General features: G+C 37.3%; 1 protein-coding gene across 2 annotated transcripts in view; it reads right to left on the bottom strand.

Moving 5' to 3' along the window:
* Positions 1-22,510, bottom strand: part of GALNT1 (polypeptide N-acetylgalactosaminyltransferase 1) — a 58,110-nt gene that overhangs the window by 21,342 nt on the left and 14,258 nt on the right. Inside the window, exons 2-4 of one of the 2 annotated variants that reach the window (XM_010019566.1) lie at positions 20,376-20,604; positions 14,657-14,831; positions 924-1,090 (exon numbers count right to left, since the gene is read on the bottom strand). In XM_010019566.1, the coding sequence (XP_010017868.1) occupies positions 924-1,090; positions 14,657-14,831; positions 20,376-20,514 (481 nt within the window). In that variant the 5' untranslated portion in view covers positions 20,515-20,604. Of the gene's footprint in view, positions 1-923; positions 1,091-14,656; positions 14,832-20,375; positions 20,605-22,510 lie in introns of those variants that run through there. The other variant, XM_010019567.1, reaches the window with a different exon arrangement.

Genomic DNA, 22,510 nt, shown 5'->3' with positions numbered 1-22,510 from the left:
TAGGGAATTTCTGGAGAATACAGGTAACAGCCTACAGTGGTGGCTGCCAAGACTTTTTTCTAGTTGCCTACTAGCCCTAGTGGAAAACTTTCAATGTAGAAATACAGAAAAGAAGAGAGCGATTCAATATAAAAAGATATAAATGTTTTAGATGACGAAGACATAATACCCTCTCATCGCCATTTAAAACACAAGAAAAAAAAAATCCCTCAATTTATATTTTATAACCCATACCATGGACAAAGATTAAGCCAGGAACAAATCAAATATCAACTATTAACCAAAATGAAATATCATGTTTTGTCTAGAATATTATTTTTATTTCTACTATATTGTAATTTACAAAAATATGAAAAAAGCAAAATCTGAATAAAGTTATTTAAAAAAAAATCAGCTTCAAGTTTCGCCTGTTAATTTCATTATACATGAAAAGTTTCATTCTGCAGCATGGAGTTTTCATTCGGAGTGGAAGCTCTTACAGCACAGAAACTGAACTTCCACTTCCCATGAACTGAGTAATCAAAATGAATCCCTCTGAAGACCAAACTTAATGGTGGTAGTGATAGTAAATTTGGATGCGTGTGAGGAACAGAGTCACCTTTGCTATTATTCACCAGATGACTGAAGTATCAAATACCCTCAAGCTTCAGGAATGTGTTAAAATTCTAAACGCAAAGTATAAAACTTGTAATAGGGTAAAGCCTCTAGCAAACACAAACTCTACACTGCCAACAGAAAAGTAAGCAGACAAACTAGTTTTCAGTGGAGAATGACCCGTCTGTATTTCACAATGGGCACTGCTCACTGTACCTTCCCCTGCCCCAGCTACTGTATTTTGCTGAGAAGAGTTAAGCCCGTAGAAAGTCAGTCTCAATTTCTGAAGTAAAAAGAGCAGCAAGCTAAGGCATCCGCGTTATCATTACCTCTTTCACTGGCATCATCGACGAGGACGATCTCTTCCAGCATGTGTCGTGGTGACCGGTTTATCACACTATGAACAGTTCGTAGAAGTGTGCTCCAAGCCTCATTGTGAAAAACAATGACGACGCTTGTTGTGGGAAGGTTGTCTGCATACACCTTCGTTTTACACCTACGAACAAGAATAAGGCATATATTTGTAAAGCTCAAGCCTTCAGCCAGAACTGCAATGTTGAGGTTTACTTCTGAGTATCAAGACTAACATTCATGATACATCAGCTGTATGCAAAATATGACAAAGGAGCAAATGGTGCACAGATTTGTATTTTTACCTAAAACACACCCTTATGTACACTTATGTATACATCTGTGTATTCCATCATACCACTAAGAAAGGAGAACCTCAATTTAATAACCAGTACTACAAGGGACATCCATACTGCTAAAACACAGAGATAACATTATTTGTCTCCACTACCCCTGTTTTGTGAAGCGTAGCATGTCCAGATAGACTAGTCCAAGCCCCTAATTTAGATTTGCATTCCATTAGAGGGGAAGGGGGAAATCCTAGTACTGTAATGGGTACAGAGGGAGAGAGAGAGACACAAGAAATGGCAAACAAACTAGGAAGTAAATTCAATAAGTAGTCTATAATAAGCAAAACCAAACAATAAGAGAAGTAAAGAATCCTGGACACAGCTGATGTTTGGAAAAAGCCAAGACCTGTAATACTACTCAGTTAAGTGTGTATCATAATTTAATGTGTTTGTATTACACAAAAAGGGTTTTTTTCCTACTCATGGTGTACATGTTGGAAGTACTATATAAAGGCTCATCAAGTTAAAAGAGAATTACATTCACATTCCAAAGAGGTTTAGCTCTCCTAACAGCAGATGTATGATATATGCTCCAAGGAACCCCACATGCAGCCAACATTTTACACTCCACAATACTATTTTAAAACAAGTGATATTTTCAGTATCTCCTAAAAAAAACCCAACCCAAAACAAAAACCTCAATATGCTGTACATAAAGCACTCTTAACAATTCTGAAAATACAATTCTGCTCAAAAAAATCACCCTGAAAATTGAAGTGTTCTCTGCACACATCTGTTTCTCCTGCACATTTGAAATCACAGAGACTTACATGAGATTCAAGGGTACTAAATCCTTTAAGAATCAAAGGTAGAGAGATACATGCAGATTGCAAACACAAGGAACAGACTGAAGAGGAAAAAGAAAAACATTCGATGGAGCTTCATCAAAAAAAGTCCTTTTATTAGATCCCAAATTATTGAGTTGATTCACTGTAGTATAACCTGATCCAAATGCTATTAAAATACATTAACAAGTATTTGTGACTATCACCTTAACAGCAGTGCTGCCTGTATCCTCTACCCTAAACATATAAAACCAATACTGAAGGAACAAGCCTGCTAATACAGGATTATGGTGTCAGCATCTGATCCCATCCCAACCAGGAACGTCAGCCAAAACTGGGCTCCCAATACGAATATTTTATTTGCTGGATAACTTAGTTAGCCAGAGTTCTTTGAAGTGAGAGCAGCTCTCATAGCAGTCATTTCAGCTCTGAGTTGGAACCTAAAACTCTGTGTGCACAGAGATCCCAGAAAAGATCAGTAAATCCAGGTAAAACTGAAGAAATATCTGGGAGAGCTTCTGTGGCATCATTTTTCGTTTCTGGGAATCAAAGCAGTAGGATCAGGCACTACCTGTCTTCAGTATTATACTTAATTATTATACAGTTATGGCCAAATATAATTACTTGCCACACTGAAGTGAACATCATGAAATCTTTAGGGAATATCATAAAATCTTTACTGAAAGCAGCCATATATCATTTTGTTTTCCAATTTAATTCACATGTAAAAGAAATTGCAAAGCATGCCAACTGATGAAGTTATTTCTGTGGTATCGCTTGAAAAAGAAAATAGCCTTTTAAAAAGATGCTATGAATTTCAGATGAAATATTAAATCATAAGCCAAATAATCCTTCCCCCATATTTGTCACTTGTTCAGCCTATTTTGCTACTTTAAAACCAGATTCTTAATGTTTTATTCCTTTCTCTGCACTGCTCCCTAGACTAGAAAGTAAGTGTCTGATCATAGACCTTCAGCTATAGTAGTAATACAGATCCACCAATTGCTCCTCTACTTTTTGGCAGAATATTTGTAAAAAAATAGAGAGAAGCCTGCAGCAGTTCTCTGAAAAGCAATAACAATGTGTCATTCGCCAAGAATATCTTGCTGAGGCGGCCACAGGATCTACTATTGTAATATAAAATCTCTCATCTCCAGCCTTGCCTTTTTTTTTTTTTTCTCCATGGTCTTACAGAAGATTTTATTTGACTAAGCCCAAATCAATGAACTGGTATAATAAAAGCCAGCCAAGTGATCAGGGACTACCATGTTTCTAAACCATTACACTATCCTAAGTATAAATATACCAAAACATTTAAGACCCATCTTTGAAGGGGAACTTTTCAATACTGAGAGGCAGGCTTACAGGAATCTTTTGGGACACCAAAAAGGCATTCCCACTGCCCTGTCCTGCAAAAGGTGAACATCCTCCTTTCCATAAGAAGACCTGCCTGTCTTCACTCCCAGAAATCAGCCCTTTCGGGGGTAACAATTCAAGAGCAACCCTAGACTGGCTTGTTTGCCAATATGTAAAAGGCTGCCATGCATAACACAAGCGTATTCCATAATAAAACTGGCTTGAAAAATTTGATTGCTGTTTTTAAGAAAGGGTTTGGTGTGAAGTTATTCTGGAAAGATCCATTGATGCAGGCAGAATAAAGGAAAGAATAGTATGATACCTGGTTGTTCATATTCTTTTCACCTGCCTTTCTATAAATGCATTTTAGCTATACACTCCATTTTTAATTTTGAAGACACTGACATACCCTCCTTCCCCCCAAGAACATATTGCTGCAGAATATCAGACAAACAAAAAAGAACAGTTGATGCCTGTAATTAGAGTATTAACCTTCTATGTAAACCTTACGTTTTATTCTTACTAATACATAAAGTAAGAATCCTTTTTGTCTTTCGTTTGAAAGCACACTACCCCAGAAAGGGATTACCACAGAATTTAAAATAAAGCATTAGTTTTAACTGTTATGCAACATTAGTAGCAGAATATAACCGTGAGTGGTATGACACATAGTGTATGAATTAAGGACAATTTGAATTTTAATTAACAACTAATATATTATGTTTCCTTTGTTGGATCCTGCCTCAAACAGTTTTAAAATTGAGTGCATAATATCAGGAAGGCATACCATCTCCAGGAATTTAATGAAGACTCCAAACAGGAGCTGAGAATGTCTACTTCATGTGGAATGCATCATCCTTTTCTTAATCTACAGCATTCAACATGCAAACTCTTGGCTAATGTGACTCCATATATTATTTAAATTGTGGAAACTCCCCAGAAATGTCAGACGTTTTAAATGCAAGCAGAGACTTACTGCCCTATTACCTACAGGCACAGGAAACTCATATGCCAGATTGTTAAAAATATGATCAAGACAAAAAGCCTAATTAGTCTACATTTCTTCGTGTACACATCCCAATGCTCAAAACAGTACTGTTATTTATTTCATAGCAAGTCTCCATCTCATGCACTGAAATCCCCACCTTCACCTGCATTAGCCTTGTATTCTTCCCTAATTTTTGATTTCTTGCTTTTATGTAATTAGGAAATGAAGTTATCCAAATCTTTAATCAAAATCAGATTTCAGAAAAAGAAGCTTAGAAGCTAGACTTTTAGAAGTTCTTTACTAAGGAGTCACAGAGCTGTAAGACGTAACTCTGCTCTGACCTCTCTAAAACACTCGTACACATTCTTCACAGAATTTCACCTTTTTGCAGTTGTGCATCATGTATTAAGAATACTTTAGGCTCAGTTCTTTAGAACTACATAGTTACGCTCAGGTCCATATCTCCCCAAGAGCACAAGGCAGTGTAAGATGTCCAAATCTTTCATAAATTAAATTCAAGTTTAATGGACTAAAAGCAAAGGAAGGAGAACAGATCCTAGCACATATAACACTGCTAAAGAACTGTGACAGCAGAATAAGCATAAGTTGTCCTTAACACTCTGTAGCTTGATTTCAAGGTTTTAAATCCACAAAAGTTTTTAAAATGGAAGTCCAAAATCAGCTATGAGTTATGTTATACTTCTCTGTTATCGTGATTTTTTAATGAAGGTGTTAATTGAATCTTAAATAGAAGCTCTGCACGTTTAGGTAGGGAAATGTTCAGGAAAAAAAAAATAAATCTCAACAGAGAACTGTATCCAGTGGATTACACACAGCCACTTGGAAAGTACCTGATGCTACTTCAAATGCACCTGAAAAGCCTCCGAATAAACTGCTTTCCTACTTTCCCTTTCAGCCCAGGGTACAAATAGTCCACAGGAGACACTATGAAAATAACCAGAAGAGACAACAAGTAACGCAATTCTGTCCAAATAAAATTAAGCCATTAATCTCAGAGTTTAATTGCTGCTTCAGCACAATCTTGCATGGAAAGAAAGACAACTCTTCATTTTGCACTTCCTGCACCACCACAACCATATAATTTCAACCCCTCTCCACATCTGGCAGGACTAGAAGCCTTTCTCTCCTCTGATGCCAGTGACGGAATGAGAAAAATATACTTCACCGCTACAGGGACAGAAGTAATTTACCAGGTGATCACACGAGATCCTTTATTTGAATTCCTCAGAAGGTGAAATTCTTCTGATACCTATCTGCTCTGCTCAGTGCCTGACTGGAAGATCGACAAGGCTTATCCACTCTAGCCATCGGCACCCCAGACACACAGACGCCAGGAACTCGGGACACCACCCTTCACTATCCTAATGTCACCTCTTTCAGTTTACTGTTGGAACCTTCACAAGCACTTCAAATTCACCTTAAAAAAAATGCAACTGTGCAGCTGTCTGAATACAGAATCGTATTTGGCGTGCTATCAATACGATGAAATTGCATTCATGGATCAATTTACTTAGAAATTATTCCTAAAACCAAAGTTTGAATGCTACATGTGTAATAGTCTCAAATCTCAAAGGACAAAATATTTACAATGTTAGCAGCGATCCATCTGCACATCCTTCAAATTCACACTAAATAAATTCTGAAAGTAATGTAATAAAATGGGATTTAATATCCCAACAGCTATTAAATAGTTTTGTTTCATATGCTAAAGAACCACACCCCCCAGAAAAACCTAAACAGGGTAAAGGTCTTGTAGGAAATTAATTATACACCGCCATAATGTTTATGCAGTGTGACACAGTGAGGAAAACCTCATTCGCTGGGGCAAAGCATGGGGCGAGGAAAAAAAAAAAAAAAACAAAAACCAGAGGTAATTTTTAGAAAGATTATGTTATAATTATATTCTGCACTAGAAATAAGCACTAAATTTCTAAATCCTGCAGGGCAGATCTCTACCTCTTCTGATGCTGCCAACAGGTTATTCTCCACAGAGGAACAAGAAGAACAAGTTAATATTGGAACATTCTTTTTTTTGTTTTTAAACACAGTTTTCAAAACAAAGCCACTTATGCTTACCTTAATCACAAAAAATAATAGACTCAGGCACTGCATGAGCCATCATTTGCTATACCTGATACCAACTTTATTCCCAGAGTCCACCAGCCTTTCATAGGAACAAGGCATGACCAGTAATTTAGAGGGACTCAAAAACATTAACAGCAGTAAACCACGTATGCAATCCTTGTTTACTAGCCCAGTGCACACAGCCCTGAGCACAGTGATAAAGGACAGAGATGGAACACAAGCAAAAGTGTCTCCCGTGCGCTAAGCAGCTCAGTTGGGAAATCCCAGTGGAGCTCAGACCCGAGTTCATATGTGCAGTATGATAATGCAGTGCTGATGTATTTTTGAAAGCTGTACTAGCAACAGATAGGGGCAGGGAGGGAAGCATATTTAGTCATTTTACAAATTTAGTACAATCTTTTATCTTGTGTACTACAAACAACAGTTATAAATAAAGGCTGAGGTCATAAATAAACTGCATCCCAGAACGTAAATTTGACAAAGGAATAATCCATGTCTAGCTGAAAATCAGGTTAGAGTTGAAACTTTCATGAAATACTATGCAGTACAGCCCCTGTCATAAATCTGTTTAATATCACTGATGCAGTACAAACAGCATACTCTTGAGTATTCAAATATATTGGAGTCTCCGGGAAGTAAGCATCAGTATCCTTAGATCTTGAAAATACACATTTATTTTCTACGGAGGTTACCAAAGTTAATGCCAGATCAATAGAGAGGAAAATCAGAAAATCTGAACTCCTCTCAGGCTTTAATTACCGATATCTGATGAACATCGCCGCAGCACCATAAAATGTCAGTAATCCATTGTTTACCTGTCCACTTACCGTAAGTTACAGCCTGCAATAAAGTTAATGTAACAAAGCTGGGGCACAGCTATGTCCAACGCAAAAACTCCTCGCTACTTAAGTCATGGATGAAAACAGTTCAGAAATAAGACTTCTTAAGCTGTGGAGACTGACCTACATTTCCATCAGAGGATAACGCCCTGTAGCAGGGGTGGCAGAGAAAGTGTCAAAACACTACAGCAAGAACACCAGCACTCAAGTCAAGTGGTGTGTTTCTGGTAAATGCTGACTTAAATTTTTCCTGTTTATAAGCAGCAGTCTCATGATATCATTATGAACAAGAGAGTCAATAAATCTGCTCCCAACATAAAATTTCAGAATACCCCAAGCTCCTAAATTGAAGACAATCAAGCTGGATAAAGATCTCATTTTCACACAGAAGCAATACAGCTAGAAGAGCTAAAAGCAATACTTCTGAGAAAGATGGAATCGCTGACTGTCATAACATGCCAAACCACTTCTCACTACACAGACTTTGCATTGCAACCACAGTTCTAACTTGTGGCCGCACAAAGAGAAAGCACTGCAGATAAGGTTACAACAAAACTTCATGCTACCCCTGAAGCTGCTTCTTCCAACCAAATCAGAACAATCTGGCTTACAAAGAGTCTTCATTCCTATAATAAATATAACAACTCCGATTAATCTCTCTGAACAGGTGACTTGAATGCAGGCAAATCCCTTATTCTTACTTTAGCATTTCCATCCAGCCTGCTTAATGTCTGCCTTGAATAGTATTACGTAATTTACCTGACATCAAGAGTATGAAATTTTCCTTTCTTCTGATCTCAAACATTTGGATATAAGAAAGGTCGCATTATCTCATGAGTCAAGTAGAAATCTTCTTTAGACCCTGGAAACAAAATCCAAAATGGTCCTTAAAACCATTGTGGTTACAGAATTCAAGCAGATTTTCACAAAAATAATTAGCTGCAATTACTATTTTCCTTATCCTGAAAGTGATCACAGGAAAGCATCTCTTGACAGAAGCAAACACAATTCTGTCTCCAAAGACTGAAATTGAACCCTAAGTTCCCTAGCCAAATTATTTTCCATACTTGACCTATCAATCTGAATAAAGTTCAGGATATTGCTGCTCATGCAAATTAGAAGACACTCGTAACTAAGGATGAGATTGCCAAGTGTTTGCATATATATGCACATACATGTATATATGTATGCATATACAGGGGTGTGTGTGTGTGTGTGTGTATATATATATCTCAAAGGAAGCAAGCTGAATTTTTATAGTGACTTCCCCCCTCCCTTCTAAGTTTTCCAGGAAAAAGATTTATAGGTAATTTCTTCCAGCTATCGCAAGTCAACATGAACAAGAACATTGCCAAATGTTGATTCTACAGTGGGCCAGTTACAAGCTATAAGCATCACAAAAACCAGATGAAAAAATACCCCTGGTTGAAAGAATTGTAGTCTTTAATACCTCACATCCTTTCAGATTTCCAGCATGACATTGCTGAAACTTACAATACTGGTCATCAGATCAGTAGATTTCCTTTAGAGATGCCAGGTTAATGAACAGCCAGGATTTCTTGCTTGTAACAAAACACTGAATAAACTTCTGAAGTCTTCCACCACCTATGCTGGCAACTTCACTCTTTTTTATCATCTCTTACATAAGTATGACCTGACCTAAATGAATACCAAACGTTCACAAAGCATATCACAATTTATGGAGCTATTTAAATTCCCACAGCCTTATGGGGAATTTAATACACACTTTCTGTAACAGTGTACACACAGAACTTTTAATACACGCTTTTCTGTAAGAAAGTGTCACGTTGTCCCTCCCCTCCACATTCCATCTGATTTGGTGGAACTGTGGGCTGCTGCCAAACACAATAATCCCAATTTTCACTATTACAGTTTTGTCCCATCCCCTTTTCTGCACCACATCTGGTAATCATACAGCTGCTGGGTATGTTACTTCAGTTTGCTGATTTGACAAAATATGCTTCTTTCCCCTTTTTGGTGTGCAATCCTCCACCCAGTCAGTGAACATCGAGCCCACACAATCGTGAGATCAGTATCAACAGAAGCGGTGAGAAGACTTCTTTTAGCCGAAGTCCACATTTACACCAGATTATATATATATATATAAAACAGAGTATGCAAGAATGCCCTCTTTGCTATTGTCCTGAATTAAAATCATTAAAAGCAAAGAAAGCACACCTTCACTAGCCTGACACAGAAGCAAATACGTCATGTCCTGCCATTTAAGACCCCGGAGTCACACATTTGAGTTCCAAGAGCATGCTCTTGTATGCGTGCCTTTACTGGTTTACTATGAATAGGTTTACTCAAACTGTTTTCCTCACACAGGGATTATGTAAATTTTATGAATGCATCATACTATGATTCCACTGTAGTATCTTAAAGTATACAGCACATCAATTTGTTCTGAGAAGAATACCAACTCCAGTGTATTCTTACACGTATATTTCAGGGTTAAAATCAACAATACATTTTTAAAGCACACGTATGAGAGCCACAGTGCAGTCCCATAAAAAGCATTATATTGTGTCATATAATTATAGTGCCCAAATCTAAATACGGTTCTTTGAAAGCAAAGAGATGACAGAATTAGTCATATGAAGAACTTTCTCAGAAAGGACACCAGCAAAACTGCAATAAATTCCACAACATTCATGTAAGTTAGACTTAGAAGAATGGCTTTTCACCCCAGAAAAATAATTGGGTACTTCCTCCTGATTGTGAAAGCAAGTTTGGCAACAGGAACTGAGCACGGTAGTCTGAGTCAGCAAAAACGCCTTCATCAGTAACTTAAACTGAGCTCATTAGTGTACTAGTGAAATATTAAGGTCTCAGAGATCTGCATCTTATTTTTCTATTAAGTAGCTGAAGTAACAGTTTGTATGAATTTAGACCCAGTTCACTCAAATATGCAGGGCCATCTGGCTAAAAGCTTTGATTATACCCTCACTACCTATACATCTCAATTCTGGCAAAATGATACCAACTGAGGAACAAAATTGAAAGGAAGATTTTTATGTTCTAGGTTTTTAAGTCCTAGAGAACCTGCAGCCTTGGAAAACAGGTTACTAAGGTATCCCAAAGCTATCCACACTGCTCCTTGCTGCAGGTGTGTATGGGGAATCCAACCCCTTTCCAAGAAATCTCAATCTGCAAAATATGACACTCTCCCAGCACTGCAGTATGAGCTCCAGTGAGGACCGAAGCTGACATGAACTACATTGTTCTGTCCCAGCTATGACTCTTGTTTCCAGCCTTGACCACTTGAGCCTGGAAGAGAAGAGCATTTTAAGATGCTCTTTTCTAATGTAAAAAAGTCAGAATTGGGTTTAAACTCTCACACCAGGAACCCAAATGTCTCCTTAAATGTTTTATATATTCCACAAATAATTAAATAATGAATACAGCCTGGAAAGCTCAGCTTTATAACACAGTACTCATTCTTCATTTTGCAAAGCAGCTTCCAAGTCATCTCAAACAGCATGAGAGCAAAACCAAGTCCTATGACACATGCAAATTCCATGCATTTAACAAACCACTTTCCAGCCCAAATACTGGCCTAAGACACACAGGCACAGCTGAACACCTATTTTAGTCATTGACACCTATTTTATTCATTGCCTCCCTCATCTCCAGCAAAAATCAAGGCAACACTCTAGTGCTCCCAATCACCCATCTTTTACTCTTTGCTGTCATGTCAAGCCCACAGCTGCATATTTTCCTGGCAACTGTGATTTTAACTCCCACTCTGATGACTGATTCACAAACCAGAATAAGACATGCTTACAAGAATTATTCTACTAACAACTTTAAAACCAACCTGTTATCCACAGCTGCTTGCTCCTGTGCAAAGGCATCCCTCCAGAGGTTGTGGCCCTGTCAGTTATTAGTTATACTAATATGCCCCAGTCCAGATTCGCAGAAGTATCTAAGCTAATAAATTACTTCTCCTGTACCCTTTTCTGTTATGTAAATCATTCAATTGAGATAAAGAGCGAATAAGTAGAACAATATTCCTGCTTACAGACACTAAATGACTAGCGATGCAGGCATATGTCAATGATTTTAAAGCCATCTATGTGCCTCAGTAATTTTGTGCCAAATAATAAGAATAAATATAAACCTGTTAATACCACTGGGGCATGGCTCAGCAGAATTCAGATTTCAGCTTCTTTAGAAGTCTTGTACTGAGAAGTTCCCTGAGCTGGAAAAGTGCCTAGAAGTTATTAAAACAGTTCACATTTTTGTTCTTCTAGTAAGGAAATAAAATCTCTTGGCCAAAACATAAACATGATGCCTGGAGTGGGTCATCTATAGAGACTAAGCTATGTGCGCTCGAGGACCAAGCAGGTGCTTGCCTTGGCACAGGTGATGGGGGGGTTGACAGAACTAGAAATTAATGCAAAGGATAATGCAGACTACTTCAAAATCTAATCTCCAGCTGACAGGTTATGCCATCCCCATTAAATAGATATGGCAAATTGGTCCTGGCACACCTAATTCTACCAGCTTTTCAACAACTAACCATTAGACAAAGCTTTTACAGACTTCTGTATTTCAGAAGAACTGACATGCCAGAGAATTATAGGACTTGAAATCTTCCCCCCCACCCCACATTAAAGGAAGCAACCCACAAAACCTGTGAAGAAAATAATTACATGGTTGAACAGCTAAGTGTGCCTTTGAACATATCCCTCTTTTTCAAAACCATGAGTGAAAGTGCTACTGGCAGCTGTGCTGTAAGCCCAGAAATGTGGTAAGGAATGATTAGAAACTACCCATTCTCCTTCTCCACAAACTCTTTCCATATTAGCCCAAATATTAGCATAGATAGAACACGTTATAACAGAAGCAGCTCCACTAACACAGCAGAAAGTGTTTCTGACCATATGAGTATTTTGGCTAATGAGATAAATACTTTCACAAGATATACATACAACACTAGAGCATATTTATAGTTTGCACAATTCTGAAAATGGCTACAGTGTTCGCGAAAAGTAAAAGTAGCATTAATCCACACATATAAGATACCCTTGCATTTTAAACACAGTACTGTTCTCAGATTTGCTGGGGAAATGTTAACACACTCCTCAGCTTCTTCATTAGTGTGAACTTATAGGGTACATACTGAAAAGATGGAAAAAGGAGGATCTTTTTGGAGACCATTTCTCTCTCAAAATCTACTAAAAATGTACACAGCAACTAAACGTTAAAAATCTTGACAGCTATTTAGAAAAACAGGAAATCCAACTCTGCCTTGTGATGTCACCTAAAATTCTATTCTAAGATTCCACTTTCATGCACATTGTATAGTGACAGTATTTGTGTCCATACAAATGGAAGAGAAAAAACCGCAACACTACTAAACTTATAATGCATCTCTTACTGTGAAACACAGTAACTGCAGAGCATAGCTAAGTGTGCAATACAAAAGATTACAGTTTTAAAACAGCATTGAGCTATAGTAATTTCGTTTGTCTGCAAAAGCTTGAGTGATGCTTAGGTAATAATTTGCAATAGTTCATAACAATTTCTCTTTCCACTTTTTTATTAATTTGACATCTAGACTTCACAAAGCTCATGATTAATTCAGCTTTTTAGATCCACAAATCTACTTTCTTATGTTTGTACTTACACTATAAAAATGGTGAATATGTACATACAAGTTTTCCAATATGAATACTGATGAGCAGGTGATGCTATTTAGTTTCTTCCATACTTCAGGTCATAAAAAAATAAATTACTCATGTTTACCTATCAAATAACCAACTGTTGTAGCTATTGTTTCTCCAAAGTTTTATTTCTTCCATTCAGCTCTTCCAGAAAAAACATACAGAAATGACCCCAATTAGCACCCTACTTTTAACAAAAAGTCTCCAATGAAATTAATAACTTTCTTCACAGCTAAAGCAAGTTGAGAATGCTAACTACAAAATCTGAACCAGTGGAAGTTACCACTTTACCATGAGGCAATTTCTTATCCTGTAGAGAGTGTGGTAAAGGGCGCAGACACTGCAGATGAATCTGCAAGAATGCCAAGAAATTCCATTGGCATGTTACAACCACAATCAGAACTATACCATGAGAGAGAAAAGGATATAAGCACCCCCTCCCCCCAGTTACATCTATTAGTTTAGAAAGAAAAACCTTTAAGTTCATGATTTGCATTCTTCCACTATACTGAGAAATAGGTAAGTAGTGACCATAAAACCTGATTAATCATACATCTGAAAATCAATTGAAAAGTTACATTAATTCAAACTTATGAGATCATATTTTGAAAAATGTATGGCTCAATTACTAAAAACATCAGCACTACCAGGAGCCTGCACACTACATAGAATCACATTCATTACAGTAAATGAAGGTACCTACAAAACCAGCTCTTTATCACTCATTAGAAACGAAAAGCAGTCAGAGCTTCACCTTACTCTGCTAATACTGTCTTCTGAGATAGGAGATGAAAACAGATTAATCCAGCAGCTAAGTCTTGTTTATACAGAAGCAACAGCAGAGCTATTAAAGAAGTGGAGTTTCCATAACATCCGAGTCTTGTAAGAGAATGCAGATAATTGATTGGGAAAATCTTGTTTCATGAGCTTTATTTAACTTGAGAGTCCCTTTCATAAACAAGAGGGACTGGGGATGGAGGGACTCATCAGCTACCCTGCCAGAGTAGCCCCAGGAGAGTAAAGCAATCTTAGTTTTATTTAAAACTAGGCTACAATTTTCTTTCTAATTACTTATGACTCAAATAGCTCTGAAAGGATCAATATTTCAGAGGCAAGATCAAAAACAAACCAGATGGGTATTAGAAAACATTATAATGCAATCTAAATGAGGCTTTGCACATTTCATCAAGTAAGAAATTTTTTAAGCATTTCTCTCATCATCAAATCTTTTCTATTTCATGTAATGCAGGATTTTACTCTGCCTCATTCAAGCAGTGCATGAATTTTTCAAGTAAGTAATTTCTTCCTGAAATGCCAAGTCTTAAGTTAACTTTGTTTTCCTTCAACCAAATTAATTTCTATTCCCTGAACAGGCTTCATACTTGTAACCATATTCAAAGTTAAGTAACACTGAAGAAAACTGGTTTCTGCTGTTCGATCTTATTTTCCAAGTAAGTACCATATATACAGGAAATCCTCCTGCTTCTTACTTCAACAGTAAGATCTTACAGAACTGAACTTTTGTTACGGATCACTCTTTGCACACTCTTCATTTAAGTAAGAGTACATTTTTAACACAAGATAAAGCACTTACCCTTCTAACCTGACATCAGGTAAAGATCTGTTGAGTGCAATCATTTCACTTGCCATTAAATTAAACTGGTTTATTTTAAACATCTCTTTCATTTTTTCTTGTTCCTCTTTCGGAATGACCACAGGTTTCCCCATCTCTCCAGGTCCTTCATGTGGTTTTTGTATGGGTTCTGGAACTAAGAATAAATAAAATGTTGGTGACCACTTTTATGCTTGCTTTTGTTTGTTTATAGTTTATTTTACACTGTAGGCATGTTCCTGTTTGAAACAGAGTTCTAAACCCATAAGTTTTTGGAAGTGAAAACAGATCTTCATGTTGGAGTTTAACAGAAGTAGTTAACTGCTACTGCTGGACACAGCAATTCATTTGAAAAGACAGTACGGGTTTATATCTACCCATCATCCTGTCCTAACTGACTTTACTGTTAAAGTTCTGGAACAACAGACATTTATATCCCAGATTGCTTTTGTACACAACAAGCTGTCTAGGAAAAGTTAAATTTTCCTTTACAGAGATTTTAATCTTATGCCAAGGCAAATAGATATGTAGAGAATGAAAATAAAATTAAAAGAAAGAAAAAAAAAAGGCCCAAGCCTTCCATACTTGCTGAAACACCAAGACTTAAAATATATACTTACTAATAACTGAAACATTTTGCTAGTTTGCATTTAGGGTTAATTGGTTACAAGCACAATGCGTTCCTTGAGAAACTTTCATTTTCATGTACCTGAAGCAACTTTTACATTTGCATTAATGCTGTAACATTTAGCAGAGAAAATCCTCCCAGCACAGAGATGCTTTCTATTTTACCAAACTCCCCTTGACTGCCAGCAGAACTATACAATTCTAGAAGTTGCCAGCCAGCCACTCATACACTGAAAACTGATAGAATACATATGGCCAAGCAGATCCTGAGCAGATTGACTTGGGCACTTGTTTTAATCATGGGCTACAGTGAGCAAGCAGTTCTGCTTTGCATCTTTGCCTCCTAAGAAAGTACAGCTGAACTCGCATCAAAACTTGCTAATTTGCAATTGCATAACCTTTTAACTAGAATATGTGCCTTTTGGGGAATAATTAACATAAAATTATGGTATACAATAAAGCAATTATTTGGGCTTAATTTTATATATTCACCTTGGGTTTATTACATGGGCTTATCATAACTATTTTTATTAAGTGTATAGCAATTACTATATAGGTTCAGTTGGACAGAAAATGAGTAAGTGATGAGTGTTCAATGCACTTAAAATGAATAAAGAAAAGCTATCAGAATATTGTTATGTTCACCATTCATTCTGAAGAGTGAATGTCTTACCTTACCATATTTGCTATTTAGAGGAAAAGATAATTTTGTGTTTCATTTACACTTCCAGTTGTTTGTTAACTTTGACTAAACCAAACAGCTAAAATAATTGAAAACTTATCTTTCATATTTGCAGATCTTGCTGTTACATGCTAGTTTAGCACATCAGTGAGCTGGATCCAGGTGTACAAATTCATCAGCAAATAGACATACTACTTGAATACACATTTTACCTAAATAAAGTACCCCCTTCTCCTGCAGAAAAATCCAGCAACAGCTAATTAGACTCACAGATGTTTTATGCAACTCAGTAAATACAAAGCCAGGCAAGCTTGGTGTGCAAGGAGAGATGACTTCCAAGAAAAATTAACCATCTTTTCTCAGGTTTCTGTGTTTATGGTAATCTGTTTTCCCACAAAAGCATGCAGTTTTCTCAGAAACACCAACCAAAAACATTCTCCCAAAATGACTAATACACATTGTCAAAAATTCAAACCACACTGCTCTTTTGTCAGTTAATTCTGAAAAAAATATTTCCTTTAGAGGACTGTAGACATGAACTGATGACATACTTCCAACAAGCAGAAATCAAATTCACAGCTACAAGTTTCAGAGCTAAATGAATGAGTTAATCATCACCTGATCCAACAGGAAATTTAGTAATGTTTTTCCAGACATTTCTGATTTGTACCAGTAAATCATTAGTTTCTAGGAGGGCTTGATTTCTTCCAGATCATTGTTAAAAATCAGTAACTCATTATGTCGATGGGCTACAAATTCCTTTTTACCAGGCAATATGCTTGATGAGAACCAGATACTTCAAAACCTAAGACCATCTAAGCCAGAAAAATGGATGGATTCTTCTTTGACATGTCCTCAGGGGCCACAACAATGGCAAACTGACCAAAACAAAATAATTTTTAGAGGAACCACCATAATTACAAGAAAGTTGGTTGGACAGGTGAAAATTCAGAGAGGTTTTGTCTCTGATGATGCTTACTAATGTTCAGTGATTTTCTTTCCAACTCGTAAGAACCTTAAAACTTACAGCAACAGCCTTCCATCAACAACAATTACTCTCTGAATTTGACTGATGAGCCATCAGGAATTACAGAAAGGGAATGCCACCTAGAAGATGTGCCAAGAATACCTGTAACCACTGGGGCAAGAGGTGCCCACTCTGGATAGCTCAGAATAGGTGAGAGACAACCTCAGAGCTGAGCACTGGAGAGAGCTATGCCCGACCTACTCCCACCTCTGGAGTGGTCATGGTGGGAAGAAGAATGAGCAGCAGTATCAGCCAGGACAAGGACAGGCTCCCGCCCAGCTCCCACAGATTGATGTTCTGGTCCCACTTCCCCAGGCTTCTCTGGCCATGGTGGAGGGGCATGAGCAAAGGCTTAAGCCTACAGCCAAATCATCCCACACAACTACAGTCACTAGATTCCAGTTGTCCCTCCTCTGGTATCACTTTAGTTCCCCAGTTCAGTACCACCCAGACCTCATGCCCCACTTTTCCTAAGAAATCTCCACCTCAGTTCTTACTCACAGCCTAGTAAGTACCTGTCCCTTTTCCACATCACCTTTTGTCCCCCATCTCCACTCTTGCATCATTTCAACTACCAACTCTTAATCTTTAAGACAGCTAACACAAAGACACTTATTCCACTCATCTTACAGTTCCCCATAACTATGTACATAGATTTTTCTGTAGATTCACGTTCTCATCCTTTTACTGTTTCTTATTTTGTAAAATACAACAGCAGTATACATACAACTCAATATTAGATACATAAGCTGAAGCTCATGATTTAAGATGCTAGTATCTTATGCCATCAATACCAAGGAGAGATTTTTCGCAAAGGCAATTTAGACCACAGCTTTAAGTCTCACTCTGGAATAGAAACTTCCTCCATTTTCTGTATTAAAAAACCTAGGGGAGAGCATCCTTCTAACTTCATTAAGAAGTCTGAACTGTCCAAAATTATCCTCAAAATCCTTTGCTCCTGTTGAAATATCTGAAGACTAATTTTTCCAATTAGGCAAGCACAGCCTGAAATAAACTTACACTCTTCAGAAAAACTTACTCGTATGTCAAATAGGTTCATTAAATGCTATGGAATTCTTCCATGAATTGCAAAAAGAAGCTATATGCCAGAGTGACATGGACAAGAGACTATTAAATTCAGAACACTTACATAATTTATGCTGAATCAAGAAAACTAAATCAATTATGGAAATGAATGGGGGGAAAGTGACATGAAAAAGCAGATTCTGATAAAAGTTTCACAGAAAAAATAGCTGCAATGTTATCTAAGAAGATTCTAGACATTCTGAGTGGGAATAAATGCACTGCAGACTCCAAGGCAGCAAGCAACTGGAACAAGTAAGAGTAGCTAAATTCAGGCACACAACTAAGTTGCAAGGAAGCATCACAGTGTCAACTACAACCATGGATTCTAGCAGACATTTCTGCCCATACCTTACTGCAAGTCAGTTGTTTATAAAAAACAGGAAAAATACACAGAAGTATAGACAAATTTTTGTGTGGTTGGTTGGTTTAGGGTTTTATTCGTGTTTGTTTGTTTACAAACCAAGATATTAAAAAGATATTAAGGATTTTAACACACACACGTTAGGGAAAGGCCAGAATGAAAACTGTTCTCAATTAAGTAAAACTAATGTTGCATAGAGTAAATCACAATGCTAATCTTTAAAACCTGCAGATTTTCCCCCCACCTGACAGATCCCTCAATGACTTTGTGTAAAGTCATCTGAACTTTTAACATCAATGTATCAAACGAAGTTTGACCTCAACTGCTGTTTGCCAAAAAGTGGATCCATTCCTTAACACAATATCAGTCATCATCTTATCCTTAGGAAAATTTCCCAACTTCTAAATAAGAAAAAAGGAGAGAAAAACAAAATCCTCATACTTTCTACATAACTCTAATTCATTTTCTCATCACGTTCTTTTCTATTTATTGAAAAAGAAACTCAAATATGAGATGTAAGCGACTGAAAATTTAAGTCCCTTTATCAAAACTCAGGTGAACTGGATGGAGCCTCTGTAAGATGTTTGCACCCAGTTGTGGAAACAGTTCAGTTCAGAGGTACTAAACGCAAAATTCTACATTCCTACACATTGCTGTTCTCTGAGGAGATTTATCAGTCTGTTTCCATCATGGGGAACACAAAACAAAACTAGCATTTCCTAAACATCTCCCCTGTGTTATTCTGTACTAGAGCAACATTGTTCTTAAAACATTTCAGAAAATTTCCCGGGGACACCAAAGTTGACCACACCAGATGTCAACAGGTGAGAAAGGTTTCTTGTGATGGAAAGCACATTGAGCATCACTGCATAAGTTTCCTATAGTAGCAGTGAAACATACAGACGCAGCCTTTCTGGTGGGAGAGACACCATAGGACAAAATTTGATGTTTCACAAATGAACTAGAGCCAGCAGCTGCCTGCAGTTTTAAAATACCTGTGCCGAGATACTGCAGGGATGAGAATTCTCCCCACACCAACACTTTCTCCCATAGGATCAACTATGATGACTTTCCTAAAACAAAGTTGACAACATGAACAGTACTGGCTTTAAAAGAAACCCAAAACCAACTCTACACTCAGCTCATGTAACTGGTAGCCAAAACTAAGATGGCAATAACAAACCTGAAAGTTTATCTGGAGATATTTAGTAATGAATAGTACAGCTCTCGCTTAAAAGTTACATACATAAGCACGTGTATTTACACACCCCTCATATTTATGTCTTTTACATTCAAGCTTATTGTAGTTCTTTTCATAAATATTTTTTCATTACAACATTCACTGTCCCTTATTGCTATAGTCACCAGTCAAATTTTGGACTTTTTTTTTTTTTGCTTTGTTCTGAGGGTTTGCTGTTTGGTTTTTTTTTGGTGGTGGTGTTTTTTGGTTTTGTTAGCGTTTTCTTTGGGGGTTTTGTGGGTTTTTTTGTTAGTTTGTTGTTTTGTTTGTTTTGGGGGGGTGTTTCACATTTTTTATGGGGGAAGGGACAAGTAAGCTTCTTCATTACTTTGGTTTGTTTTACTACCAAGTCTAGTGAAATTAATGGTGGCTTTGCTTCCTCACTGCTTTAGATTATATTAACATAGCTTACATTCCTGAACTGCTTGTTCTGCAGTTTCATTATTTTTCCATGTACATTAGTGCTTAAAAGTCTTCATCTAAAGCATTTAAGTGTGCAACATACATCTCAGGCAACATGCTTATTCCCTAGTCATCCAAAGAAACACCGAACATTCTGCAACACCTAAATGCTGGTGCAATACTGTATTTGGGGGGAAGAGGACAGGTGTCAAATATTTAAAAGCAGTGCAATTTTAAATGCGCATAATTCAAAGATTACTCAGGAAGAAAACTTACCATCTCCAGCAGGCAAGCCTCGTTCTTTTTTCTCATCGCATTTGTTGCATTCACTGAAGTACAGCAATAGGAACATATCCAGAAGGACCCAAACCAAAGAGGTGGCAAGGACCACCTTGCAATATGCAAATTTTTTCATGGCACTTTAAGTCAAATACAAAAATAAAAAAGTATAAATAAAAATATCAACAGGTTGCTTTAATCCACTTTGAGACACCACGTTCTATACCTAGGGAAAAAAAAAAAAGAAAAACATCACAAAAAGTTACCCAATGACAGCAGCTAAAAGCAGAAATTTTAACTACTTTTTACAGGTAACAATTACTAAATGCTGTATGTATCAAATTGAATGCTCTATGTACTCCAATGAGATTAAGGGAACAGGGTCAATTACAGCAGCATTATTCCAGTCATTTTCTGTGTTAACATTCATCACCTGAAACATTAAAATGAGTGACCAAACCAGAGTGCTTTGCTGAGCCACTGGAGAAGAGGGCAGGCACATCTAATTAAATTAAAAGGAACTCCCTGGCTCCTCTGGAAATCAGAACAAGCCAAGTGAATGAAAACCAGGAACACATCAAGAAGCAGGGTATCCATTTGTGCTGTGTGAAACCCACGGTTAATATTCCTCATGCTCCTCCTATGTAGTACACACTGACTTTCTGGGCCCACCACTAGGAATGCTACTCTGCAAACGTCTGTATTTTACATTAAGTCAAACGGCACATTACAACATTGTCACAAAGATAAGTCTTTGCTTTCAGCAAATCAAAACCAAACATCCCTTTTGGTCGAGTTAAACAGTAGGCAGAGTGAATAAAGTAATCACAAGACACTGTGCTCACTTACTAGACATTCAAAGCTCAAGGGTGTCAACTAATAATTTTAATGCTTAAAGTAACTTTAATAGTAATCCATGATTATATGAAAACCTCACCAAAAAACTGTATAATTAAGACTACCTTCTCTTTAGTATTAGTCTGTCTTAATTTGATTCCTGCCCTCCCTTCCTCTCCTCGCTCCCCCCCCCAGCATCCTGCATAGGATGCCAGATGTTTTGTTTGGGATAATCTCGGTTTGCATCTACATAGCTTTGGTACACAGGGATAACTATATAAAATTAGGAACTGCAAAAGTATCTGTAATTAACAGCTTGATGATAAAATAACAGATGAAATTACCACAACAAACATTAAGTGAGGTATATTAAGAAAAAATCCTGTAGGTTGTTTGGGTATTTTGGTTGTATGCTGTTTTGCTTTCCTAAAACAGACACAAGGATAGGCGTGAACTCTGGATCTCGGAGTTGCACTATAAAGCTCTATAAAACCATCAGCCTTGTGATCAGCACCAGTGAAAGAAAAATAATTTGTTACAGACTACTAGAAGAAGAACAGAAACCAAACCATCACTATGCCATTACACGTTATCTGCTTTCTCAAGTGCTGTACGAATATCCAGTCTTGTCATTTCAAAAAGGATACAGAAGGATTAGAGAGGCCAAGTGAGAAGGGCAAAAGGATGAAGACAACAAGGAATAGCTTCATTATAAGATGTAAGCGAAAAAAGCAGCATTCTTCCTGGCTGGAAAAGATGTAACCTAAATCAAGTGCCAGGTGCATGGAGATGGTAAATAGGTGACAGCTGTTGCCTGTTACTCCTACTTCTTGTATTGTCAGAAATCAAGTGAATTTAGCAGCAAGGGGTTAAAAAAACCAAACCAAAGCAAAGGAAGGTAGTCCCCACAATGTGTAGTTATGCAGGGGTATTGCCTGCCACAGTACACTGCCAGTGCTGAAAGTCTGTTCATTGGCTATTAAATACTAAGTCCTCGCCCCTACCTCAGGCAGTCCCTGACTGTGACTCTCAAGTCACTGCATGCAGGAGAGTACAGTGAGGAAGCATCATTACAGTTTCCTCTATTCTCTTCCCTAGATATACACTATCAACCATTGGCAGAAACAAATAGTGTATACAGATGAAATATGTGTGACATGGTACAACGGTACTTAAACTCGCCATACAAAAGATTTCTTCTTTTGTTCTAATTCAGGACACCATAGAAATGATCTTGCAAAGAATCAAGTCACACCAGCACCCTGCTTGTACTTAAATTGCAAAAATGCTAATTT

Source organism: Nestor notabilis, unplaced genomic scaffold (assembly GCF_000696875.1).
Source record: "Nestor notabilis isolate BGI_N333 unplaced genomic scaffold, ASM69687v1 scaffold15368, whole genome shotgun sequence".
NCBI classification, from domain to species: domain Eukaryota; kingdom Metazoa; phylum Chordata; class Aves; order Psittaciformes; family Psittacidae; genus Nestor; species Nestor notabilis.
This window is presented reverse-complemented; position numbering and strand designations above follow the sequence as displayed.